The sequence below is a fragment of the Myotis brandtii genome, unplaced genomic scaffold (assembly GCF_000412655.1).
Source record: "Myotis brandtii unplaced genomic scaffold, ASM41265v1 scaffold1234, whole genome shotgun sequence".
Lineage (NCBI taxonomy): Eukaryota > Metazoa > Chordata > Mammalia > Chiroptera > Vespertilionidae > Myotis > Myotis brandtii.
The window spans coordinates 285,406-304,423 of record NW_005354309.1 but is presented as its reverse complement, the minus strand read 5'-3'; the positions used below and the strand labels follow the sequence as shown (position 1 = coordinate 304,423).

General features: G+C 48.4%; 1 protein-coding gene across 4 annotated transcripts; it reads left to right on the top strand.

Moving 5' to 3' along the window:
• Positions 1–250: 250 nt before the first annotated feature.
• ILF3 (interleukin enhancer binding factor 3, 90kDa) lies at positions 251–16,726 on the top strand. 4 transcript variants are annotated; one of them, XM_005859157.2, is made up of 19 exons: positions 251–347; positions 1,219–1,448; positions 1,609–1,786; positions 4,531–4,678; positions 6,058–6,149; positions 6,538–6,633; positions 7,281–7,392; positions 7,815–7,912; positions 8,485–8,596; positions 8,696–8,806; positions 9,142–9,341; positions 9,712–9,879; positions 10,330–10,455; positions 10,562–10,738; positions 10,835–10,988; positions 11,131–11,184; positions 14,511–14,870; positions 15,536–15,664; positions 16,052–16,726. In XM_005859157.2, exons 1-19 carry the CDS (start codon positions 345–347, stop codon positions 16,186–16,188), a joined length of 2,685 nt encoding a protein of 894 aa, XP_005859219.1. In that variant the 5' UTR covers positions 251–344; the 3' UTR covers positions 16,189–16,726. The 4 variants fall into 4 exon arrangements, with proteins under 4 accessions (XP_005859219.1, XP_014389439.1, XP_014389440.1 ...); XM_014533953.1 differs by lacking the exon at positions 14,511–14,870 and having other exon boundaries at positions 16,052–16,274; XM_014533954.1 differs by lacking the exons at positions 15,536–15,664; positions 16,052–16,726 and adding an exon at positions 11,611–11,671 and having other exon boundaries at positions 14,511–14,591.
• The last annotated feature ends 2,292 nt before the right edge of the window (positions 16,727–19,018 follow it).

The window sequence follows — 19,018 nt, the reverse complement described above, 5'->3', positions numbered from 1 at the left end:
AAGATAGAAGAAGTAAAAATCATCTGAGTGTGGGCCTGAAGTGAGATTTTGCTTCTAGAAACCAGCTCTTTTCATTTTTAGGGAACTTTATAATTAATTAGTTGATTGTACTTTGGCTTAGCGGTGATTACTTGAAAATAAAGATATGTGCTGCTGTGTTAATGGGGCTTTTTAATGAGTCAGCGCTGCTGTCCTCTAAAATTCATTCATCTATGAAATTTGAAACTAAAAAGATTTTCTGATTTTATAGATAGCTGAAGTATTGATAACACCAAGGAAATCTGTCACAATTTGAAAATATAAGCAAAATTTGATTTCCAGACACTACAGAAAAAGAAGTAAAAATGGTAAGAAACTTTTTCTTTAATCATAGGTACTATTTCTTCATACATGTACAGATGTTTGTAGTATTGCCTCAATATATTTGATTCTATTTTTCATTTAACTTGAATTCTACTACATAGTGTAACAATTCAAATAATATAGAAATATAAGTGACCCCTTCCCCTACTGTCTAGAGAAAGAACAACTGTTATGTCTAGTTGTCCTTTTCTGAGTGTTCATATACAGGGATGGGCAAAAATGGGTTTACAGTTGTATGTGAAACACAGTTTATTCTTGTATTGTTATTTATTAATTATTGTATTATTAATTTGTATTACAACTATAAACCTACTTTTGTCCACCCCTGTACAGTAATTCCCCCCCATCCGCGGCTTTGCTTTGCTTACCCCTTGTCAACCGCAGGCTAAATATTATATGGAAAATTCCAGAAATAAGCAATTCAGATTCACCTCACTTCATCAAGTAGGCATTTTGTCATTATCACCTCACAAGAAGACAAGGAAGGATGAGTACAGTACAGGGAGATATTTTCAGAGAGAGAGAGAGAAATACATTTACATAACCTTTATTGCAGTATATTGTTAAATTATTTTATTCGTTGTTAATCTCTTACTGTGCCAAATTTATAAATTACACTTTATCATAGGTATGTATGCATAGGGAAAAAACAGTATATAGAGGGTTTAGTACTATCCGTAGTTTCAGACATCACTGGGGGTCTTGGAATGTATCCTCTGCGGAGAAGGGGGGACTACTGTGGTCTTATTTTCACACAAATGATAAAGCATAGTTAAGAGTTATGCAGCCTGAAAGGTAAGTGGTGGGTTGCTTGGCCTCTTCACATTGGTTTTAACTGAATTTTCACATTTCCAGCGTCCATTGCGAATTTTTGTGAATGATGATCGCCACGTGATGGCAAAGCATTCTTCTGTTTATCCAACCCAAGAGGAACTGGAGGCAGTCCAGAACATGGTGTCCCACACAGAGCGGGCGCTCAAAGCTGTGTCTGATTGGATTGATGAGCAGGAGAAAGGCAGCAGTGAACATGCCGAGTCTGAGAACTTGGACGTGCCCCCAGAGGATGAGAGCAAAGAAGGGGCCGGGTAAGTTTGAGGTTTTGTTGTGGTTTTTTGTTTGTTTTTCTTCTTTCTAGGGAGACTGACTAGTTCAGAGTTGAGCATTTCCTTTCTGAAGAAACTCTAGCCTTTCTGGGTTCTGGCCAGACTGAATCCCTCACATAGCATGCGTTGATCTGTCCTTCAGGGAGCAAAAGACGGAGCATATGACCAGAACCCTGCGGGGTGTAATGCGTGTTGGCCTTGTGGCAAAGGGCCTCCTGCTCAAGGGGGACTTGGACCTGGAGCTGGTGCTGCTATGCAAGGAGAAACCCACAACTGCCCTCCTGGACAAGGTGGCTGACAACCTGGCCATCCAGCTCGCTGTGAGTGTGACCACCTCCACTGGGTGGGGCAGAGGAAGAGATGCCCAACTGTGACATGTGCCAAAAGACATACTCTACACCCACCCTTATACCTGCTGTGCTCACACCTCAATAGGGAAAGGGCTGGGTGACTGCAGTGGTGCCCAGACACTGGCTTCGAGGAATGACCCAGTACCTACCATATACTAGGCTGCACTGTTCTAGGGCCTCAGTAGGCTTGAATTTCACATCCAGACTCCATTGGATGGCTGGGTGGGGGGATGGATGAATAGATAGTATAATTAACTCTTTCCCTCTGATCTAAACATTGACATCATCGAAACCTTTTTAAAAATCAGATCCTATTTTTTTCCTTAATCCTTGCCTCAGGGCATGTTTTTGATTTTTAGAGGGAGAGGAAAAGGGAGACAAACACCAGTTGGTTGCCTCCCGCATGTGTCCCTACAGGGGATGGAACCCACAACTTACAAATGACTAGGAAACAAACCCACAATCATTTGGTATAGAAGGTAACACTCCAACCAACCGAGCCACCCTGCCAGGGCCAGGCATACATTTTACATGTATCATTTCATCTTCACAATGCTCCTTGTAGATAGGGCTTTATCAACAAGGTATTTGGGAAGAGTAACAGACACCGGCACCCCTAGCTGCTGATTTCTGGGGCTTCAGAACCTCCACACATCACTGCAACCAGCTGCCTCCTGGATTTAATGACAGGATTAGCAAAAACAAAAGAAGTAAAACTCATTCCTTAGAAATACCATTCACTTTTTTTTTTTTTAATTCTTACTTGAGGATATGCTTATTGATTTGGGGGGGGCGCATTGATGTGAGAGGGAACATCAGTTGGTTGCATTCTGTCCCTTGTGACTGACAATTTGGGATTCAGGACAAAGGGCAGAATTGAAATGTGAAGCTAATGCACTACAATAGGTAATTCTGAGGTGCTATTTAAGATGAAAACCTAGCTTTTCTGTTTTAATAGTAAGTGATTTTAAGTTAATTTTATCCTTGTCTATTAAAAGCATATTAATTGAAGAAAATTAAGCTGATGAAAATGTTTCTGAAGGAAGGACTTCTTTTTTTTTTTTCTTACTGATTTTTTAGAGGGTGGGGGGAGAGAGAGACATCAATGTGAAAGGGAAACATTGATGTGAACCAGCAATACCTTCAGTGCATGGGATGATGTTCAACCAACTGAGCAGAAGGACAACTTTTTTTATATATAAAGAGTGGGTTTTAGAGAAAGATGCAAATAAACTATTTTTATCTATTTAGATTGGTGGGTTTGGGCTTTTTTGGTTTTGTTTGTTTGTTTGTTTGTTTAAAACAACACAGATATATTATCTTTTAGTTCTGGAGGTCAGAAGTCCTGTGTAGGTCTCTGTGGGCCAAAATCAGGCTGTAGAGGAGAAACTATCCTGTTCATTCAGGTTGTTGACATAATTCAGTTCCTTGTAGTGGTAGGACTAAGTTTCTTGCCTTCTTGCTGGTTGTGTTAGCCGAGGGTCATTCCCAGCACCTATAGGCCACTGCTGTATTCCATTACTGAGGCTTCCCTCATCTTCAGAGCCAGAAACCTTGGGTGGAATCACTTTCATACTTCAAGTCTGCTCCTCCTCCTGTCTCATCTCTAGATGAATGGGTTTTTTGTTGTTTGTTTTGTTTTTGACCGGCAAATTTGCACACACACACACCCAGGAGACATATGGTAGTTTCTGGGGACAGTTTTGGTTGTCACAGTGTGAAGAGTAGAGTGCTACTGGCATCTTTTGGGTAGAGGGTGGCGGTATGCTGCTCATCACCCTGCAATGCACAAGACAGACCCACTCTCAGAATGATCCGGCCTGAAGGCCAGTACTGCGGAGGAGCAAAACCCCCAGTTTAGATTTTTGGAAGTACAGTTGTCTTCCCTACATTTGAAACTTACTTTGTTTCCCTTTAAAAAATAATAAAAGCTTGACTTTCCTTCATCAAGGCATGTAAACTGGTATTAAAAAAAACAGAGTCAGACCATTGTGACCATCCTTATAGAGACATGCATTTGCAGTGAGTACGTGCTTTAATATGCACCACATGACAAAGTGTTTTACTGCACATCGTTTTCACTCCACACATGGGTGGCTGCTCATCCCGGTGTGGAAATAGCAGTTCCTAGATGCTCACTCTGTGCTGCGAGCTGAGCTTTCCGCCCAGAGTCCAGGTTAAGCCTCCTGCAGCCTGTGGCGTAGGTCATGTCATTAAGTCCGTTTTACAAATTAGAAGCCACAATGTTTTGGGAGTTTTTTAAGACTTATTAATTGATTTTTTTAGAGAGAGAGAAACATCAATGTGCCCTGACCCAGGAATCGACTCAGCAACCTTTCAGTGCACAGGACAATGCCCAACCAACAGAACCATACCTGCCAGGGCTAGAAATAAGAGTCATAATGAGATTAAGTGATTTGTCTAAAGTCACGCAACTAGCAAATGACAAAAGGAGGATTCACGCTCTCAGGCCCTGAACTCTTGCATGTTGCATTATGAAGCTTCCTGTGAAAAATGACATCTTTGTCTATGAAGTACTGGAAAATAGCCATAGACCTTGCCAATTAGAGGGAGCTCCTGACCCCCTAGATGAAGGGCCTGCTGTCCATCACACCCCAAGATATTGGCCTGTTTTCTGCAACAACCAGTGGGGCTAACTAGAAGTGTGGATTCCCTTGAGAAAGTATTTTGAAAATTGCATTTTCTTTTTTTAGGCTGTTACAGAAGATAAGTACGAAATACTCCAATCTGTCGATGATGCTGCGATAGTGATAAAAAACACAAAAGAGCCTCCATTGTCCCTGACTATCCACCTGACATCCCCCGTTGTCAGAGAAGAAATGGAGAAAGTATTAGCTGGAGGTAGGGAGGCTGAGAAGGCCAGCAGGACTTTGGAAACTTGGTGTTCCCTCACTACTCAAATGTGCTATTCAGTTTTAGACTTCGTTGATAAAAGGATACTGGTGTAGCTTTGCCCACTTTTACTCTGAGATCACATCTCCTGTTTTGGTACTGGGGAGTTTGATCAAACAGTTGCACTAAAAGTGAGTAGCACTTTTCAGAGGATTGCACCATTTTGGTTTGTCTTAATCCTTGAATGCTGTCATCAGTGTTACAGTTAGTTGGCTTTTCTATTGAGCCATTCTCTTCTGTGGCCTTGAAAAAGTATGTCCAGGGTGATGTTACAGTTTTTTTAAATTACGGGAGACAACCATATGGCTTCTGCGTAAACATCATGATGGAGTTGTACTAGCAGCTTGTGGTGCAGCAGAACTGAGGGCTTCTTCATTTGTCTTCCTTCCATTGGCTGCTTTGATCAGCTCAGTAATTGAAATGCAAAAAGCTGATACAAAGTTAAACAGTTTGATTTTTCAAAAAACAAAAGCTCAGACACTAATAATGCTTTCACAACTCAGAGTCCTCCCAGGGCTTCCCTCTTGTGTGAATTTTTTTATCACAAACATCACACCACAAATTAAGGGAACAGGCCTTATCCAAATCCCTGATACACACACGGCAGAACTACAAACACCAGCTTTGCTGCAGCATGGGCTCACACTTAGCACCCTTGTTGCTGTTCTTTGATTACCTTTGGTTCTGATACCTGAATCCAACTACCAAAGCCCTTTTAGTTTATCAGTTTAGGGAAGCTGGACCTTTGACCAACAGGACTCTCTCTGTCAAGGGCTGGGGCTAGGGCAGTCCTGCCTGGTGGGTGGAGGTGGTCCCCTTTCCGGCAGATGCCTTGGGATGGCTGTTGTGGGAAGCAGAGAGGGAGTTCATTTCGACTCCCCCCACCACTGTTTTGTTTTGTGGTTTTTTTTGTAGGGTTTTTTTGTGTGTGGTTTTTTTTTTCTCTATTGGAAATTTTAATACAGCTAATTTATTGGGAGATACCGGGGAGGAAGCATGGTAACAGTCTATTAGAAGATAGGATCCACCTATCTATTCCCTCCCCTATGGGATTATTCCTTGTAGAGTAACTTCCCACTTGTATTTTCATTTTTTTTTTTTTTTGTTTTTTTTTTTTTGTTTGTTTTTGGAGGGGCCTCCAATTTTTGCAATTTCCTCTCTGGGCAGAGTTGACACACTCAGGCTTCTCCTTCCCTGGTCCAGGGTAGAGATGACTTGAGATTCTGGGAACCTCCACTGCTCTTTAGGAAGCTGCCACATCCCCTTTCCACCTGACAGAAACCCCTTGGTCAAACTGTGCCTTGTCTTCTTATTCCATCCATGAATAGAAACGCTATCAGTCAACGACCCCCCGGACGTCCTGGACAGGCAGAAATGCCTTGCTGCCTTGGCGTCCCTCCGACACGCCAAGTGGTTCCAGGTTTGCATTTTGTTCTTCTATTTGTCTTTTGGTAGAGAATTCCTAAGTTTTAACGTGGCTAACTTGCACTGTAAAGTTTCAGTAATGTTGACCAGTGCCGTGCAGAGTTTAGCACCTGCAGGCATGCAGTTGCTAATGCAGCACGCATAAACCAATTGCCAGTCCCCCAAGGAGGCTTGTGACTGAGTAGGTGGGTTGCTGCTGCTTTGTGCCAAGAGTAACATTATTATCGTCCACACAGTGGCATCACTGCCAACCACACACTTGATGGTTGTGAATGTTCATCCTTTACCCTGGACAAAGTAGCACCCTGAGACTTGTGTTGTTCATGTTTGCCTTGTGTTCTGGTAGGTGCCTTGTGTAAAGAGCCTGTGCTTTGTTCCTCTAGGCCAGAGCCAATGGGCTGAAGTCTTGTGTTATTGTCATCCGGGTCCTGAGGGACCTGTGCACCCGAGTGCCCACCTGGGGTCCTCTGAGAGGATGGGTAAGGCACCTTCTAGCTATGGCCACCTGGGGATTGTGTACCAGGGACCTTGTTCCATAGCCCAGGAATATCTTCTGGTATCTGGGCTAGAGTGGCCCTTTGGGGTGTGGCTGATGTGTCCCCATCCTAGCTGCTTGTTTAGCAACTGCTGTATGCCACATCCTGGGTGGAAGGTGAAAGTGAGACCAGGACCCCCATCACTGCTGAGGAGGTACACAGCTTAGCCTAGGGAGGGTGCTAGCACATACTGTGACATGCTCGGCTCCATGATGAAGCCTTTGTGGCTACTCTTGGCCAGCAGTCAGCAAATAGGCCTACAGGCCAATTCTGGCCAGCTGCCTGTTTTACAGCACATACTTAAGGATGTTTTTGTAATTTTAAATATAGGTACCTACAAAATAGCTTTAACTTGGCCTCCTGGCCAATGCGGCTGAAAAGATTGAATGTCTGGCCCTTTAAGGAAAAGTTGGCTGAGCCCTGATCTACATGTCCTATCTTTGGCTTAGCCCTGACTTGTGAACTTGAATGGCTGTGACTTTCCATGCTAGCCCCTCCTCACATATACACAGTGACAGCTCCTCAGCATTGGCCAACCACCCCCACCCCCCACCCCTGGACATAGGCTAACTATCCCTCTTGCCTTTCAGCCCCTTGAGCTTCTCTGTGAAAAGTCCATCGGCACAGCCAACAGACCCATGGGTGCTGGCGAGGCCCTGCGGAGAGTGCTGGAGTGCCTGGCGTCAGGCATCGTGATGCCAGGTTGGGGCCTTGTGCTTTGCAAGTTACAGGAAAAGGACAGGGATCAAGGCCCTGAGGCCACTTCCTGGCGGGTCCCCTGACCGGGTTAGGGCAGCAGCAGCTCCATGTCCCCATAGGGCTAAAGCATGTGACTACCCTCTTGCACCATCATATCCAGCCCTGTGCCGGCTCCGCAGCTGTGACTCAGGGCGGATCCGGGGCACTGGTGACCCACTCCCATGTGAGCTCCTTGCTCTGAGACACATGTGGATTATTTCTCTCATGGGCTGGATGCTGAGTGGGTCACCGAGCTCAGCGTGTTTTCCAGAGCTGGGTGTGGATGGGGCGCGGGGGGTAACGCATCTGGTTCCCTCAGCCAGTACAACTCTTCCGAGACACTAAAGGATAATCCTCTGCATATCTTCCTTGTTTCCTGCCTTCAGATGGTTCTGGCATTTATGACCCTTGTGAAAAAGAAGCCACTGATGCTATTGGGCATCTAGACAGACAGCAACGGGAAGATATCACACAGAGTGCGCAGGTATAGTCATCGCCATTGCCACCGTGAGCCCTTACCCAGTCTGTAATCACTGGCTTCTAGTTCCATTACTGGGTATTCTCAGGGTCGCCACTGGACAGTAGGCTCAGGTTGGGACTGAAGGCGAAGGGATTGTGCCTGATACAGGGCGCCCCAATCTGGGCTGCTTCTTTCCCCTGGTGCCACGCGTGGTTGTAGCCTGCTCCTCCGCCTGCTCGGGTGTTGTTTTCAGACACCGAGTTCAGTGGGGAGATGTATTTGCTGTTTAGATTTTTCCAGGGGTCCTTCCCTTGCAGGCCCACCACGTGGCTCCGTGTGGCAACCAGTCCCCAGATTGGGGTCTCCTGTATTCCTCTTGAGGCGGGTGGTCACAGGCTGGCCTTCCCCCACAGCAAGGCTGGGTCCTGGAAGTCAGGCCCTCCCCTGGCTGTTGGGGGACCCCTTGCTATTTTAGGGGAGACCATTAGCAACCCCTCAGCTCCTGCCCCTTCCAGAAGGCATTAGCAAGCGTACACACCTTGGCCAGGCACACAGGGCGGCTGAGTCAGGTTCCTGTTCCTCTTCCCCTTTTCCAGCATGCTCTGCGACTTGCTGCATTTGGACAGCTGCATAAAGTCCTGGGTATGGACCCTCTGCCTTCTAAGATGCCCAAGAAACCAAAGAATGAAAACCCAGTGGACTACACGGGTAAGTCTGCCAAGGGTTCCAAGTTGGGCAGCGGCCTTGTGAGCTCCTCACAGAGCACCAGACTAGTCTCTTAACTACTTCTGTCCTGATCTCTTTCAGTTCAAATCCCCCCCAGTACCACCTACGCCATTACGCCAATGAAACGCCCAATGGAGGAGGATGGAGAGGAAAAGTCTCCCAGCAAAAAGAAGAAGAAGATTCAGAAGAAAGGTACAGGCATTTGTTCCTAGGCCTTTTTTATCCTCCATCTGTCTCCATTTAAGGTTAACCACAAAGTAGGGAGACACCTGAATTTTTTCAGACATATTTAAGATGTCTTTAAAATGGTTAAGTATATCATATGGGTACAGAAGACAAGTCGGGGGGGCGGGGATGTGCCCCTACTGGTGACCCCAGCAGTGGCGTGTACCTGGGAACAGCATAGACAAGGCCTTGCAGCTGCCCAATCCATCATATCCCGTTACAAAAGCCCATATCAGAAGTGATCCCCTCCCCGGTTCAGAACTGACTGATGTTCCAGAGTGATGTTGGTGGTCTTTCTCTAGAGGAGAAGGCAGAGCCTCCCCAGGCTATGAATGCCCTGATGAGGCTGAACCAGCTGAAGCCCGGGCTGCAGTATAAACTGGTTTCCCAGGCGGGGCCGGTCCATGCCCCCATCTTCACCATGTCTGTGGAAGTAGATGGCAGCTCATTCGAGGCCTCCGGACCATCCAAAAAGACTGCCAAGCTGCATGTGGCTGTTAAGGTACGGTAGCTGGTGGCATTATCCAACGTATGCTTTTCCTTTAGACAGCAAAAGCACTTTGTTCATCTAGGATTTTTTCATACCTGTCGTCTCCTATTTAAGTCCTAGCTGCAAACACTATGAGGCTTAGTGAGGGTATACAAACAATGAAATGGTTAGGTTTTTTAATGTTCGTCAAATCACATGTGGTAAGAATGCCTTTGTTAGCATGGCTGACAGGCGGAAGGTGTCCACACATGGTTGGGCATGTGGGGAGCTAAAGGAAGCAACACCCTACAAATTGCTGGGTACCACCCTCGGAGCTTCTGATTTAGAGTGTCCCAGTGCTGAGCCCCATCCCTCACAGGGGCCTTGCGGATCTCCCTCCCAGGTGTTACAGGATATGGGCTTGCCTACCGGTGCTGAAGGCAGAGACTCCAGTAAGGGGGAGGACTCGGCTGAGGAAACTGAGGCCAAGCCAGCTGTCATGGCCCCTCCACCTGTGGTAGAAGCCGCTTCGACCCCCACTGCTGCCTTTACTGCGGATCCCACTACCGAGGTGAGCCCATGGTGGGCGCTGGATAGCACAACAGGGTGGTGCAGGCAGCCTTGTGTCCTGTGAACCTGGATGGTTGCTGGTCCTCCTCATTTTCTCGCAAAGGAGTCACCTTCCAGTCTGGGAACCTATAGGGGGAACTGGATGTGAGCCTTTGAGCTACTACCCAGAAGGCTTTGCTGATGTTGACCTAGCACTCAGGGATGTACTGGGGTGACCCTCAGTCAATGATAGGCCATTTCCCAGAAGAAGAGGGTGCAGGTGGAGGTCATCTTATTGCTGGGAGGCTCACAGGTGATTTTCAGAGGCGAGGGTGGTGTGGGACAGCAGGGTACATGGAGTGGAGGGCTGTGATGCGGTAGTGGCTATACAGCACGTGTTGGACAGCCCTTGGCTGAGTGTGTTGGGTTTGTGTGTGTGTTTTTTTCCTTTTTCCCTGAGAACATAAAACAGCAGGGGCCGATTCTGACCAAGCATGGCAAGAACCCTGTCATGGAACTTAATGAGAAGAGGCGTGGCCTCAAGTATGAGCTCATCTCAGAGACTGGTGGCAGCCATGACAAGCGCTTTGTGATGGAGGTGAGTGATCCTGGAGCAGTTCCTGTGGAGGCCTGGAATCTTTGGAGAGTCCCCTTGCCCCAGTGGGAGGTTTTGGATCACCCCTGACACATGTCTGTTCTTTCAGGTCGAGGTAGATGGACAGAAGTTTCAAGGTGCTGGCTCAAATAAAAAGGTGGCAAAAGCACATGCTGCCCTTGCTGCGCTAGAAAAGCTATTCCCTGATGCCCCTCTCTCCCTGGAAGCCAATAAGAAGAAGAGAGCACCTGTGCCTGTCAGAGGTGGACTGAAATTTGCTGCTAAGGTAACTGGCTGCCCCTGCAATCTCTTAAGCTTGGCATGAATTCTTCTGTGATCTGAAAATGAGGTGAATGTAACTTGTCTGTTCTTTCCTGTCCAGCCACATAACCCTGGTTTTGGCATGGGAGGCCCCATGCACAACGAAGTGCCCCCACCCCCAAACCTTCGAGGGCGGGGAAGAGGAGGGAGCATCCGTGGTCGGGGTAGAGGAAGAGGATTTGGTGGCGCCAACCATGGAAACTACATGAATGCTGGTGAGGAACCTTGTCCATACCCATGGGCCTGTCTTGCACTCTCGGGTGTGTGGGGCCCCTAGGGTTGAGCTGAGATGCTGGGAGAGGCAGATGCAGAGGAGACCTGCCTCCAGCCCTGATAACCCTGTCGGTTCCTTTCTAGGCGCTGGGTATGGCAGCTATGGGTATGGAGGCAACTCGGCAACAGCTGGCTACAGTAAGTGTGTATTTCTCTTGGTCTGAGTTTGGGAAGAAGCTGCAGTGTAGCTCCCATGCCTGAGTTAGGTCAGGGTGGCCCACACCCATCCTTGGTGATTAGATCAGGTGGTCCTCAAGGCCCCCACCCTCCCCATCCTGCAAAAGTGTGATTTACTCTGTAAATGTTAACACACACACTGTATGACTTGAAAGTACCTTAAAAGTAAAAAATTTTAAATTTCTCTGCTTTAAGCCATGTGAACGAAGCACCAATCTGTGAATATACTTTTCCTGACAATGCACAGCTCTTGTCTTGAGAAGGAGCCTTCATTGGGGGGTTACAGGAGCAGAGAAATCTAAAACATGAATTTCAAATGTGGCGCTCTGTGCCATTTTTCAAAAGAATTCTAATTTTTTTTCTCTGCTCTGTCTCCCCCTTTTGTAGGTGACTTTTTCACAGACTGCTACGGCTATCATGATTTTGGGTCTTCCTAGAGCATCTAAAAGTATTGCACACAAAATCAACTTTTTACTCCAATTTTCTCGAACTCCAAAACCTAAAGTGTCCGTGCTGTGCCCCTGTGCTTCACTGGGTTTCTCAACCGTGGCTTGTCACCGCAGCTTGTCTGAAACTCTTAGCCTGCAGAATTTAAGACAATGGCAGTTTTTATCGTGATTTGCCTTTGAACTTGGTCATATTGAAGTTAACAATAAGTGGAAAACAATTTTCAGAGAATGCATTTTTTGTGCAGAATTGCACAGAATTCTAGAGCCAGCGTTGGTCAGCATCAAGGCAAAAGCCCACCTTTGCTTTTTATGGAAAGCATTACTTTATTTAAGAGACAGATAATGATGCATTTTAATCTACCTTTGTCTTAATTTACAGCAGGTTTTGTATGAATTTTTAACCTTTTAACAAATTCCCAAATCTGGTTGATGCCTTTGATAGTGCTGAAAACTATTTCACCACATCTGAATCCAGAGCAACCGACTTTTTTTTCTTTTCTTTCTTTCTTTTTTTTTTTTTATAAGCATGTAAAACAATGGGAACATTGGGGAATTGTATATTGTGCGAAGTTAACCTTTCCTGCCTCTTGTAAATGCTCTGGTGGGTGATTGGGGATGCGACATTCTGTGGCAGGTTTAGCTAGAGGTGAACTCTCAAAGGTATCAAAACTGTGCTTCCATCATTTAGTGCAAGAAATAGACAGGCTTAAGGGATCAATAATGCAGAATTTTGCAAGTCCTGATTACAGTTGCAAATGAATGGAATTCTAGAATTTTCTTAAATGGAGTTTTAAAAATAATCAAGCGGAAAGAGCCTAATATGTAGCTCAATTCTCCGGTGAAAATTTTACCTCAGTAGGGCCTGCACTGCTGGGCGCACAGCTGCGACAAGCCCTGGAAGCTTCCACCCTTCTTACCTTAACGTACAGGCTTGAGGTGTGGCTTCTCCCTGTGTGGAGAGGCGCACAGAGGCGGTTGGGCTCTTTACTCAGGCCCCTATTTCCTGGTGGGAGTCCCTGGAAACAAATCTGGTTTTATCTCTGGTCAGCAGTTCTTTTTTGCAGCAAAGCCTGCCTCTGTGTTGACTTGCAAGATTTTGCGTTTATTCAGGCAAAAACTGGTCAAAACGGTTACTGCATAATTTGTTCCCAGAGGTTTGAAACATTCAGTGAAACTTTTTAAAACTTTGCATGATGTATTTTTTTTTAGAAAGTTATTGTTTGAGAATAATGTCTTTTTATACCAGGAAATAGTTATCCTGAATGACGTTGAAAACTTCCCCCCTCCTTTTTTTTTTTTTTTTAATCAATACATGTTAAAGTAACAAGTCCTAACTACTTGGCGTCTTCATTCATTCCTGTGCTTGTGGAGGGGTGAGGAGGCAGGCACTCAGTGTAGGCCGAGGGTCAGCTGATGTGGCAGAGTTCTAAGAGGGGACTTGAAGAGGACCTCCTGTCCTGGCCTCCTTGTGTTTGCTCTCTTGCATTGTGGGACACATCCTTGTCCTTGGCTTTGTGATGGGGGTGTTGGTATAGGGTGGAGACTGCCTGCCTGAAGAAAATAAACCCATAGCAGAGATCAGCTCTATCCAAATTACTGTTCAAACAACCCAAGGCACACCACTGTGGGGTGCACATCTTCAGTGGGTGGAAGGCTGGTGAGGACTCCCAAATTCACCCAAAAGACGAGGGACCCTTACATGGAACGGGACAGGTTGCGTGGCAGCGTCCCCTCCCTCTCCTACCTACACTGGGCATAGCCAGACTGACCAAGCACCAGCCTCAACCATCTGTGGACAGAGGCAGAACTAACCAGCAAAGGCACACCCAGGCCTACTAGGAACCCAGGAGCTCCACTGCCCCTGCGGGAGCACTGGACACTGCCCAGCCAGATGGACAGCAGCCCACAGGACCCATCTTCTCCCTGTTCCCCGCACCTTAGCTGACCCATCTCCCACAGGTCCACTTGAGTGTCTTTTGGGAGCCATATCTTGACAGACAGTGTTCTGGGGGGGTCCTTGCCTAATGACCAGAAGTGGGGGAGCTCTCTGTGACATTCTCCGCCCTTGAGCCTGAGAATGTGGCGGCTTGCTGCACGCTTGTCAGTCCTGCTGCTCAGTCCTGCCTGAGCCCAGCAGCTGTGCTGGGAACAATGAGGTGCCCTCTGGGGGACCACTTGGATCTTCCGATCCCAGCCTTAGTCTTCTTTCCCCTGGAGGCTGTGGAATTGCTCCTAAGGCATGTGTTTGCGCAAGTCCCATCAGGAAGGAGTCCCAGGACATTGGCTTAAGTGTCCATTCCTGGTTCTTCTGGAACTAGGTCAGAGCAGTTGGTCTTCTAAGAATGACACCAATGTCAGGGACCTCGTTAAAGAGCATTTCCTTGGGCCACCCAAGCCTGTGACTGCCAAGCCTCTTCCCAGCACAGCAGGGGAGGGCTGGTTGCTTCTCTGGGCTTTGCTTTTCCTGTCATCGTTGGGGACATCTGGGTAGCAGTCAGCTAGTTGTGAATGTCATCCTGCACTCGGAGCCCATCTCATTGTAACGTTGACATCCGCTGCAAAAGCTGCTCTCAGCGTGCTGCCGTGCCGCTGCTTGGCAAAGATCCATTGTCATCAGCTAATGGGTGAGTGGAGCTGAAGGCTGGGCCAGCCCAGACCAGGCTGCTTTAGGGACTGGAGCTGCTGCTCCTTGCTCTCCTGCCTCTCACTCTGCCCCCACCTGAGCAGCAGGCTCCTGGGTCAGCCTTCAGGACCCACAGCTTTGACCTTCCCTCCCTACCCCTCTGTTCCCACTCCATTTACCTGAGCCTCCACCTGACTGGATGCCTTCCTGTTTAGGTCAGTTCTACAGCAATGGAGGGCATTCTGGGAATGCTGGCAGTGGCGGCGGCGGGGGCGGTGGTGGCTCCTCCGGCTACGGCTCCTACTACCAAGGTGACAACTACAGCTCCCCAGTGCCCCCGAAACATGCCGGGAAGAAACAGCCACACGGGGGCCAGCAGAAACCCTCCTACGGCTCAGGCTACCAGCCCCACCCAGGCCAGCAGCAGTCCTACAACCAGAGCCAGTACAGCAACTATGGCCCCCCGCAGGGCAAGCAGAGAGGCTATAGTCACGGCCAAGGCAACTACTACTCCAACTCCTACAGCTCCCCCGGGGGCGGGGGCGGCTCCGACTACAGCTACGAGAGCAAATTCAGTGAGTTGGCATCCAGTCCCCGAAAAGCTCAACACTGTCCCACCTCTGGCGGGGAGGGGGGGGGGCTGGAAGGAAGTTGGAGGCATTGGCCTCAGGGTGGGCATTGGGACAAACTTGGAGGCAGAGGCCCCCAGGCTAAGCCCCTGAGGCTGTGGGTTGAGACTGGGGCACAAAGGGTGGAGTCTGAGTCTGGGCCAGCCACTTCGAGGTGACCTGTGGAGCATCCAGCCCTTATAAGAGCATGAATTACTCTGTGCTCCATCTCTCCCTCCACCTCATGTACAGAACCGGTGGGCTGCACTGTGTCAAAGGCCCCACTGGGGAAGGGTAGGAGTTCTGTGGTTTGTGATGAGACACCCAGTAGCAGGGGCCAGGACTTGGGCTAGCTCTGCAATTACTGAACTGCTGGGAAACTTAGGTTGGAGGAGCAGGTGGGAAAGTGGGATGGAACTTGGCTTCCGAATGTGGTGATCAGGACAATCCAGGGCATGGTGACCTTGTGGGATTCCAGCCAGCCCCAAGCAGTTCGTGGTGAGACTGACCTGTGCCAAATCTAAGCAGTCAAGACAGGGAAATTTGCAAGGGTCCAGGGTCTTGGCCAAAGGTCTGCCATGTCCAGGGCTGCAGCACAAGGCCCTTTAACCACACTGTCTTTTCTTTCCCAGACTACAGTGGTAGCGGAGGCCGAAGCGGCGGGAACAGCTACGGCTCAGGCGGGTCGTCGTACAACCCAGGGTCACATGGGGGCTACGGAGGAGGTTCTGGGGGCGGCTCCTCGTACCAAGGCAAACAAGGTGGGCCTGGAGCAGCAGGTGGCATAGCATGGGGAGGGGGGTCCTCACAGGGGCACAGGCTGTGAGGATGGGTGTGGCCTGGCTTGGGCAGATAGCCTGGGCAGGGCCACAGTGACAGCTGCCTTTTGGCTTCTGTGTGGGGCAGGAACAGAAAGCAGGAGACGGGGCCTATGGGCCCTATGCAAGCACCAACGTAGGCGTGCCTTTAGTTTCTTGGCTTTTAGAACCAGAGGTCCAGGAATTATCGTACCCTAAATTTTGCCACCTCCATGAAGAAATGCTGGCAATACGGAGAGCCACACAAGAGCCTGGTGCTTAGCCCCACTTAGAGCTTCCACTGCTGACACCTTTGTGACTGGGCTGATCCCCACCCCCTCTTTCCCTCAGGAGGCTACTCATCACAATCGAACTACAACTCCCCGGGGTCCAGCCAGAATTACTGCGGCCCTCCCAGCTCTTACCAGTCATCACAGGGAGGCTACGGCAGGAACGCAGACCACAGCATGAACTACCAGTACAGATAAAGCCCTGAGGGTGAAGATTTGTACCTTCTGCACTTACCCCTCCTCGTTGTAAGATTCAGTTTTATGCATCACAGTTAACATGTCTGCGGCCCCTCTGGGTCCTCTTGCCCTACCCTGTCCACGTTGCTGTGTTGTGAGGTGCAGCTGGTCACTTTGTGACCCGTTCTGTGACCCATATTTAGCCGTGTTTGGGACTCCACATCTTCAGTGGTTTGTTAGTTGCCATTACAACTTTGTCCGAGTAGAGTTTTCTGAGTTCTTACAGTTCAGTATCCCTCTGTCTATTTACAATTGGTGTTAGTGTTAACTCAGTTTGTCTTGAAATAGTTACAGAAGGGATACCTCATCTGTTAATGCTTTTGTGAAGTGAGTTAAACGAGCTTTCTGTATTTTAATGCTTTAGTGTTTCAGTTTTATAAGTGAAGATTTTATTTTAAAAAACAGTGGGAAAGAGTGGGGTTTTTGTATGTCTGGATCATTCAGGCAGTACATTTGAATTCAACTGAATGTAGACAAATAAAAAAAGAAAAAAAAAAAACTGCGCCGTCGTAGGCCTGGGTGTCTGACCCTCCAGGAGTGCAATGGACAGGTTTAGGTTCCTCCACTGTTTCCAGCACTGGAAAATGGAGCACATGTGGCAGGATGGTCCCTGTTCACCAAAGAGGGTATAGTGGCTACCTCCAGGCTTATGACATCTTGACTGAGTTGGTCAGGGCCAGCAACCCGTTAGCTGGAATCTTGTAGCCTCTATGTCCCAGTGAACTCCACAGCCCCGTGTGTCTGCATAGCAGCCTAGTGGCCCATGCTCCCACAACTAAGCATGCTTTGTTTTATGCTCCATGAATTCTGGATTTAGTGTAAGTGCAATTTGAAGTCACCATGGATTAAGTTTGGTACATAGAACCTAATTTGAAAAAGCCTGGTTGAAATTTGACTGAGGCACCCCCAGATGGAACCATCTATGTTGGGGTGGCGCTCTGTGGCACCCCTACCGAGAATTTCACAGCGCGCACAGGTGGGCTTCTTTGCAGTGGGTTTCTCTGGAGCACTTCTCAATCACAGGCAGTTTTGTAGTGCTTGGGAGACATTGTTGCATAGTGGTTAGAAGCCAGTGCTGCAGAACATTCTACACTTACACATCAGTGTGGAGGTGGAGGAACCCTCCCCCGAACAGCCCTTCTCAACTCTGGGGGTGGCCTGTCTGGGAAGAGCCCTGTGGGCAGACAGGGCCTGGACTGCCCTCTGCAGGGACCCCTGTCGACTTGCTGCCTCTTCACCCTCTCAGACCCTGGCACTGTTGACAGCCTAAGCTCTTTGTCCTCCCGTGCTTGTTAACCATGGCTACTGGGAGAAGTGCAACCCATTCTTGATGCAGGATCACTCAGCCGAGGCAGAAACTCCAGTGTGCCTTCAAAGGATGAAGACTTGCTTTCTTGGAGAGGTGATAAAAGGTATTCTGCACTAAAAAAGAAAACATTGGAAAATGTTTGCCCTCTGCTGCAGCAGAGGAGGTCCTAGATACCAAGTGATCCAGGTCGGGGAGAGGGGCCCTGTGAAATCCATTCAAGAGGTGGCCAACAGTGTGAACATTTTGGTCGGCCTGAGGTGCCTAAAGTATGTTTACAAGTGGAGAGAGGAGACAGGCTTGAGGGTGGATATCCACCCCAGCTCCTCTCCCAGACATGTGCAGGGGCTGGGAAAAAGACCCATGTGACATCATTGGGACCTTGTGTTTGTGATGACAGGATGCAGGCTTTGGACAGAGTCTACATCACTCAGAAATCCAAAGGGAGGAGCCCCTTGGCCCCAACTGCCAAATGCCTTCAGACTCTGGACCTTTCTTGTCAACACAGGTCTCCTCACATCAGTTTCCCAAACAGAGACCAGTACCATGTTCCAATGTATGAATATGAGTCTATGTCTCAAATCTTCCTCTTTCTTACAAAGACACAAGTCATTGGAATTAGGGCCCACTCCAGTCCAGGATGATATTATTTCAAGATCCTTATATCTACAGAGACCCTGTAACTACAGTCGGTCACATTCACAGGCATCAATGGTTAGGATGTGGACATATTTTTTGGGAGACACTTTTCAGCCCACAGTAGGGTTGGGTGAAGGTTTCACCCACTGGGCTGCTGGCACAACCCTGGGAGCTTCAGCTACAGCCAGGATCACCATGATCAGGTCTGGACAACACTGAGCCAGCAACAGCATTGCAACACAGTGGTGGGTATCTGTCCTGAGGGGACAGCTCATGAGTCCAGATCCCTTGGCACCTTAATGCTACTTGGGGACCTCATTGGTGCTGATAGCCCGGTGATGCCTGAGGCCAACTGCAATATCCCAGCCCTCAGGACCTGCTACTCCAGGAGGCTGAGCTCAGGAAGATGTGAACCCACCTTGAGCATGAAGGCCTTGCTGGGGCATCACCCACTCAAAGCTGACCAAGGCCTTCCCAGGCCTGTTGCCCTCCAAGCCCAGGAAGCCAGCCTAGAGAAGGCCCTCACTGAGCTGCTGCTCCAACTCATCAGCCAGGGCCATAGTGGGCAACAGAGCTGGCCTATGGGAGAGATGCTTTGACCCATATATTGCTGAAGGACAGTGTCATCTTTCAGTCACCAGCAAAGATCACCAGGAACATGAGCAGGAAGGACCAGCGACCCACATGCTTACTCAGCGAGTTGATCAGACAATGCTTGGTGAATAAGCTGGGGGGTGTGGGAGGTGTCAGTGCTCTGGGACTGGACACAACACTCCAGAGGGCTCAGGAAAGGAGACCAAACCACTGGTGGGACAGATAGGCACGGGCATGGTGGGCCAACGTGTT